This window comes from Larimichthys crocea, unplaced genomic scaffold (genome assembly GCF_000972845.2).
Source record: "Larimichthys crocea isolate SSNF unplaced genomic scaffold, L_crocea_2.0 scaffold689, whole genome shotgun sequence".
NCBI lineage: Eukaryota > Metazoa > Chordata > Actinopteri > Sciaenidae > Larimichthys > Larimichthys crocea.
The window spans coordinates 42199-50874 of record NW_020859097.1 but is presented as its reverse complement, the minus strand read 5'-3'; the positions used below and the strand labels follow the sequence as shown (position 1 = coordinate 50874).

The window sequence follows — 8676 nt, the reverse complement described above, 5'->3', positions numbered from 1 at the left end:
AATAACACAACAGCAAATTCAAAAACACAATAGCAAATCAAATAACACAACAGCAAATCGAATAACACAACAGCAAATTCAAAAACACAATAGCAAATCAAATAACACAACAGCAAATCGAATAACACAACAGCAAATTCAAAAACACAATAGCAAATCAAATAACACAACAGCAAATCGAATAACACAACAGCAAATTCAAAAACACAATAGCAAATCAAATAACACAACAGCAAATCGAATAACACAACAGCAAATTCAAAAACACAATAGCAAATCAAATAACACAACAGCAAATCGAATAACACAACAGCAAATTCAAAAACACAATAGCAAATCAAATAACACAATAGCAAATCGAATAACACAACAGCAAATCAAATAACACAACAGCAAATTCAAAAACACAATAGCAAATCGAATAACACAACAGCAAATTCAAAAACACAATAGCAAATCAAATAACACAACAGCAAATCGAATAACACAACAGCAAATTCAAAAACACAATAGCAAATCAAATAACACATTAGCAAATCGAATAACACAACAGCAAATTCAAAAACACAATAGCAAATCAAATAACACAACAGCAAATCGAATAACACAACAGCAAATTCAAAAACACAATAGCAAATCAAATAACACAACAGCAAATCGAATAACACAACAGCAAATTCAAAAACACAATAGCAAATCAAATAACACAACAGCAAATCGAATAACACAACAGCAAATTCAAAAACACAATAGCAAATCAAATAACACAACAGCAAATCGAATAACACAACAGCAAATTCAAAAACACAATAGCAAATCAAATAACACAACAGCAAATCGAATAACACAACAGCAAATTCAAAAACACAATAGCAAATCAAATAACACAACAGCAAATCGAATAACACAACAGCAAATTCAAAAACACAATAGCAAATCAAATAACACAACAGCAAATCGAATAACACAACAGCAAATTCAAAAACACAATAGCAAATCAAATAACACAACAGCAAATCGAATAACACAACAGCAAATTCAAAAACACAATAGCAAATCAAATAACACAACATCAAATCGAATAACACAACAGCAAATTCAAAAACACAATAGCAAATCAAATAACACAACAGCAAATTGAATAACACAACAACAAATTCAAAAACACAATAGCAAATCAAATAACACAACAGCAAATCGAATAACACAACAGCAAATTCAAAAACACAATAGCAAATCAAATAACACAACAGCAAATTGAATAACACAACAACAAATTCAAAAACACAATAGCAAATCAAATAACACAACAGCAAATCGAATAACACAACAGCAAATTCAAAAACACAATAGCAAATCAAATAACACAACAGCAAATCGAATAACACAACAGCAAATTCAAAAACACAATAGCAAATCAAATAACACAACAGCAAATCGAATAACACAACAGCAAATTCAAAAACACAATAGCAAATCAAATAACACAACAGCAAATTCAAAAACACAATAGCAAATCAAATAACACAACAGCAAATTCAAAAACACAATAGCAAATCAAATAACACAGCAGCAAATTCAAAAACACAATAGCAAATCAAACAACACAATAGCAAATCAAATAACACATTAGCAAATTCAAAACGGAAAGGGTAGGTACCCACGGGCGACATGAATCGTCGCTGATTGGACTGCTGGTCCTCTAAACCGGAAAGACATGGCTTACATGTTTTCAAAATATGAGCGCTGTTAGTGACAACGTACGTGCTGCTATTAAAGAATATTTTGATGCACGACATGGATACGTGTTACTACGGAAACGCATGATATTCACTGGATTAAATTTTTTGACACTTTATCTCGTAATTACGAGAAAAGATCTTGTAATTACGAGATAAGGAAAGGTGCCTCATTGGCCACTGCACTTTGGTAAAGTTAGAAAGATATTGGCACTTCCGGGATCAATAACTCTTAAGCGAAACGTTGTTAAAACACAAAACACGCATATTTTCAACCTCCAAAACCGAGGCCATGGTTCAAGCCGAAAAGGGTGGAGGTGCAGCCTCCAGGCGGGGGGAGATCCTGCCGCAAGGGGAGGAGTTCAAGTACTCGGGGCTTGTCACGAGTGAGGGAAGGATGGAACGGGAGATCGACCGGCAGATCGGTGCGGCTTCTGCAGTGATGCGGACTCTGCACCGGTCCATCAGGGTGAAGAAGGAGCTGAGCCGAAAGGCGAAGTCGATCTACGTTCCTACCCTCACCTATGGTCACAAGCTTTGGGTAGTGACCGAAAGAATAAGATCGCGAATACAAGCGGCCGAAATGAGCTTCCTTCGCAGGGTGGCTGGGGTCTCCCTTAGAGATAGGGTGAGAAGCTCGGCCATCCGCGAGGAGCTCAGAGTAGAACCGCTTCTCCTCCGCATCGAGAGGAACCAGTTGAGGTGGCCGGGCATCTCGTGAGGATGCCTCCTGGAGTCTCCCTGGTGAGATGTTCCGGGCACGTCCCTCCGGGAGGCGGCCCCGGGGAAACCCAGGACACGCTGGAGGACTATGTCTCCGCGTGGCCTGGGAACCCTTGTGGGTCCCCCTGGGAGAGTTGGCAGAAGTGGCTGGGGAGAGGGAAGTCTGGGTCTCCCTGCTGAAGCTGCTGCCCCCGCGACCCGAACATGGATAAGCGGAAGACAACGAACGAACGATAACACAACAGCAAATCGAATAACACAACAGCAAATTCAAAAACACAATAGCAAATCAAATAACACAACAGCAAATTCAAAAACACAATAGCAAATCAAATAACACAGCAGCAAATTCAAAAACACAATAGCAAATCAAATAACACAGCAGCAAATATCAAAAACACAATAGCAAATCAAACAACACAATAGCAAATCAAAATAACACATTAGCAAATTCAAAACGGAAAGGGTAGGTACCCACGGGCGACAGAATCGTCGCTGATTGGACTGCTGGTCCTCTAAACCGGAAAGAACATGGTTACATGTTTTCAAAATAGGAGCGCTGTTAGTGACAACGTACGTGCTGCTATTAAAGAATATTTGATGCACGACATGGATACGTGTTACTACGGAAACGCATGATATTCACTGGATTAAATTTTTTGACACTTTATCTCGTAATTACGAGAAAAGATCTTGTAATTACGAGATAAGGAAAGGTGCCTCATTGGCCACTGCACTTTGGTAAAGTTAGAAAGATATTGGCACTTCCGGGATCAATAACTCTTAAGCGAAACGTTGTTAAAACACAAAACACGCATATTTTCAACTGTAGTAAGACAGACAACGAGCTACAACCTAACGTTCATCACAACAAGCCATCCTCGGAGCCACACCAACAACATTAGTGTTTACTAGGACTATTCATAATTTCTGGGAATTTTTATTAGGAATATTACTCAATAACTTCAATATGATACAGTACTGCAGTAACGCTATCTACACTTCAAAATCTAGTGCCGACTACATCGGTTTGTACGGTAAAGCGTGTGAGTGCTTCATGATGCCTTAAAGTGCACCTCGGAAACTCAGAAATCAAATAATAATCTCTTTTCTAAGATATGCAGATTTAGAAAAGTCATTAAATAAACAAATCAAATTCAATTCAATTTCAATTAATCTCATTGTTTGTTGTTTTCACTTTCTCTGTCAGACGGTGAAGAGACCTCGTAAGGTGGCAGTCCACTCACTTAAGCCCCCCTCCCCCGGGGGAGACAGTCGGGATTACGCCCCTTCCACCCAGTATTATGATACTGATAATGACAATGGCTGGTACCGAAATGAAGGCCGGGACCACACCTCTGAAAGCAAAGGATACCCGGACCCTGAGTACAGGGGAGGACGGGACTACAACCTGAGAGGAAGGAGCCGTGGAAGGAGTCAGGAGAGAAACTCGCCTAGCCCAGACAGATCCAGGAGGGATGGTAGCCGAGGCCGAGCCCTGGACACCAGTGCTGACCATCAAAGGTACCACAGCCGAGGACGCAGCCCCGGGGACAGCTACCGCATGGAGGTCAAGTATGAGCGAGGAGAAGGAGGAGGAGGAAGAGGAGGGAGACATAGGAGCAGGGACCAGCTTAATGACCCTCCATCCCCAGAACCTTCTAGGGAGCTGGAGCCACTAGAGAAACCTGTCAACGTCCTGCTAGTGAAGAACAGACCGAGTGAAGGTAAAACACACCAGCTACTTACCATTGCTGCCCATTTAACTGAGGAGGGGTTAAGCTGCAGAGCTATAGATACATAGAGAGATAGAAAGAACTTCCGAGAGATCCCCGAAAGGAAATTCCTGTGTTACAAGTATTGCAAACACAACACGATATATACAAAAGGCATGAGATAGATTAAATTAAAGGGACTAAGTATAAATAGAAGAAACTCTAAAGAGGAAGAACATATGGTTCTACCATGTAAAAATATACATATAAACTCTCTGTGCAGTAACATTAAGCAAAGTTGTGTAATAGCGTCCATCATTCAAGATAAAATATTAGAGACCTCTCCTCTCCCTGCACAGAGGGGAGTCATTATAAAATGTGTCATGGCAGTGGGCAGGAATGACTTCCAGTAACGGTCCTTTTTACAGTGGAGCTGCAAGATTGTCCAACTGAATCTGCTCTGCTGTCTGATCAGGAGGTCATGAAATGTCATCATGATTTGCATTAGATTGTACAGGGATTTCTATTTTTCTTGTTGCTCCATGTCTAGACTAACCAGAAAAACAATGTATAGACCAGTCACTGTAACATCTGAGAAAGGTGGAGAGAGTTAATCTTCTAGATTTTCACTGTGGTGATTGGAACTGTCAAGTGACCGTCTCTGCAAAAGGCTTTCGTTATAGATGTGTGTAGTTTGGAGGCATGCATTTTTTATTTCATCATTGCATTTTGTGGAGTTGTTTCAAGCTTAGCCATGTTAGCAATGTATGTATATAACTGTAGGACGGCCCGTTTGTCCCACATTTTGGTCTAGCTCCACCTCTTAACTATTTGATGGATTGTCATGCATTTTTGACATCCACGACATCCATGGTCCTCAAAAATTTATATCAATGACTTTGGTCATCATCTCACTTCACATTTTGGCTTGAACTGAAATAGCTCATCAACTGTCATGGAACTTCCAGGAGAGTTGAGATGTCTGGATAAAGATAGGCATAAAAAGGAAAATTTCCCTTCTCTTCGGCGCACCCCACCTGTCACGTCTCTATCCCCCACCAGTGGGGCGCACCCCACATTTTGAGAACTGCGGGTCTAATTGTAGTCCAAGTAAATGTTCCCACCATCACCAGGAGATTCCCCTTATGTTCAAACTACATAACGTTTAAATTCACTTGAATTGCTACAACAGCTTTAACTTTCACAGCATGGGGTGACTGTATGTTTTCATCTCATTGTGTATCAGTGTGCAAAACACTGTAATGAACTGCTTGACTGTATCTACAAATGCATGTATGGTCAAATTGTTCGTTCGTTCGTTCGTCTTCTCCCGCTTACTGAGGTAGGGTCGCAGGGGTAGCAGCGGGGGTAGCAGCTTCAGCAGGGAAGCCCAGACTTCCCTCTCCCCGGCCACTTCGTCTAGCTCTTCCAGGGGAACCCCAGGGTGTTCCCAGGCCAGCCGAGAGACATAGTCCACCAGCGTGTCCTCCTTCCAGAGAGACGTGCCAAATTTGACATGGTCAAATTGTTCAATATAGAAATAGCTAACCCACCACTTTTGTCATCTGCTAAACACATAACATAACATAACATAACATAACATAACATTACATTACATTACATTAACTTCCTATCCAACCAAACATATCTTCAGTCAGTTTGAACAGGAGTTTTCAGTAACTGTGATGTTTGTGTGTCTTTGTAGAGTATGGTCTGCGTCTGGGGAGTCAGATCTTCATCAAACAGATGACCAGCACAGGCCTGGCTGCCAAAGACGGGAACTTGCAAGAGGGAGACATCATTCTCAAGGTGCACACACATTTCTTCACAGTGCAGTCACACAATCACATCGATCACAGTCCTCCAGCTCTGTGGTTCCCAACCTGAGGTTCTGGGACCCTCCAAGGGTTCTCAAGATAAATGAGTGATGATAGGATCCCTGCAATGTCACAGTAGGACACATTCACCCTATTTGATCTTCTCAATGTTGTCTTGATGTTTTCAGCATGTTAGTAGCTTGATATAATTGTTGTTTCAATTCTGTATTTTACTGAGGTCTATAAGTGGTAAGCACATTCTCTAAGTCTCTAAGTCTATATTTGACAAGTTACCCTACCACTAGGGGTGGGCGATATATTGAATATACTCGATATATCGCGGCTTGTTCTACGTGAGATGTATGATATGACTATATCGCGACCATCGAGTACTTGTCACGTAAATGTTTTAAGCCGTCTACATTTAATTCTCCAGAGTTTTGCCTGTGTCACTCACTCCTGGTGCTCCTCACAGCACGCAGCACACTTCCCCGCCTACCCAGAAAAATCCCCTGCGCACATGCGTACTTTTTGTATCAAGTGAGGAGAGACAAGGCCCACTGGCCCACTCTGGAGGCGTACGTGTCGAACGGCTGTGCCGCGGTCACCAGAGCAGATAGCCGCCAGTCTAGTCAATGAGAGCATTCACAGGGCGCGCCGCGGAGCGTCTCAGAAGTGACTCTCCGTGCTCTATCATTCCGTAGCATTTCTATTTTTGACGCGAGCCGCTGCTAAACCTTGTAAATTTCAACAGAGCAGATCGCACCAGACAGGAAATCTGACACAGAATCAACGTAATACAGTTCCGGCCCCTGTCAAAATAAAACACAATACGCAGTTCATGTAGCTTATCACAACTTCACATCAACGTTACGTCATGACCATATAAGTACAGTCTATTTACCATTTTAGAAATACACTGTACAACTATAAACTATATTAAAAATAGAAAGTGACCCTAGAAGTAAAAATGTTTTATAAAAATATGAGAAAGAACTACAAATGAGGATAAAGGACTGTGCGCAATTTTATTAGGCTGTAAACAGATGAATGAAAGTCATGTCACCACATGTAGCAGAAGTAGTAAGACATGGCAATGACAATGGGTCTATTGTCTATTGTGCCTCCTGCCATCACTGAGAGCTGTTGTACAGTCTAAAGGCCAGGGGGACAAAGAGTTCTTAAGTCTGTTTGTGGAGCAGGATTGACACAACAGTCTGCCACTGAACACATTCCTCTGCCTGATGAAGGTGTTGTGCAGAGGGTGGTGGGTGTTGTATGGACAACAGTTTGTTCAGGGTAACTGTAACCATAACCAGTATGCATAGACTGTATAAAAACACATCTGAACAGATACACTGGGGTGAGCGGGAAAGCCCATTAGCTGAGCCGTCTTATTGACTGTTTTTGTAACTTTTTTTAAGGGCTGTATCTGTTTGATGCTGTCTGAAGCCTATGAAACACACTCAATTACTCAATTAATATTAATATTTATTCCTCGGACCACCATAGCGGTCATATTGATGGCTACATATGAACAGGTGTTAAAGACCAGTTTGTCCAGCTGTGGCTTTCACTACATGCAAATCAGGAGCGAGCGAGGAGAGAGCGCGAGAGAAGAGATGCATCAGTAATTATGTAAGGACAGAATAGCCTAGATGTTGTTGATTTAGTAAACAGTTACATGTTAGATATAAACACCATAAATACTCACCCTGCTTTATAATGACTATTGAATATTAACATAACCTAAAAAAAACTGTCAGCTGCTTTCCAGTCCAGTACAATCACCGGTCTCTGCAGGTGTAGGCTACATTATGTGTTGTCAATTTTGGACAAGAAGGGCTGTTTGCGTTTTTCTTTTCTTTTTTTTTTCTTTTTTTTTTTCAATTATTGTATTTTCATTTTTGTCCATCCCATAGGTTAAGTCCTGCATAAATAAATTGAACCATAAATGAAACTCCATGAAGCAAGAACTTTTTTTTAATGAATTACTTAACAATAACTCCTAATTCCTGTTGAATATTTGATCACAATTTGATCACTGTGAATCGCCATTTAAAGAGGAAGAATTACGGGTGAACAGCCTTTTGGAAGATTTTTGCAGTTGTGCAGGTATTCAGTGCATGCTTTAGGCCAGGTTAGCCCATACAAACACCTCATTAGCATTCTCATGCTCAACCTTGCACTTAATGGGCTTTTTGGTCTCCCAGTGTCACAAATCACAGAGCCAAAAATGCAGCTGGTTTGACTACCGTATACTATACAGTAGCCTTCTGATTTGAATGTGTTCATGAACAGAAGGGTGACTCATTTACTGTATTTTCATTTTTGTTCAGCCCATAGACGAATTTTTTATGTATACTGATACATACTCAGCAAAGGCACGCAAATCAAACAAAACATTTTTTTTTTGGAACATGTTGTCGTTTAGCAACAGTAGCCATAGCGCTGTGACTAAGGGTCAGCCTTCCAGAGACTTCTAAGTCTTTCATTTATGAAAATACAGTAAATAAATAATTTGGTTTATAAAAGATGTTTACTGTGTCACAAAAATTGTAAAATCTAAGATACAATTTACAAGATATAAATCTAAAACATTCCCAGTGTCTAATATGAAGTTAAAAGAAAGCAGGCTGACTGGGTGTGGCTGCGAAGTGTTTAGGCTGTGGCTTGGCAGGG

At 40.7% G+C, this 8676-nt stretch overlaps 1 protein-coding gene across 1 annotated transcript in view; it reads left to right on the top strand.

Moving 5' to 3' along the window:
* LOC104938752 (tight junction protein ZO-2) overlaps nucleotides 1-8676 on the top strand; it is a 52246-nt gene that overhangs the window by 13777 nt on the left and 29793 nt on the right. The window contains exons 8-9 of the mRNA XM_027276911.1: nucleotides 3673-4189; nucleotides 5883-5986. Coding sequence (XP_027132712.1) covers nucleotides 3673-4189; nucleotides 5883-5986 — 621 coding nt within the window. The remainder of the gene's footprint in view (nucleotides 1-3672; nucleotides 4190-5882; nucleotides 5987-8676) is intronic.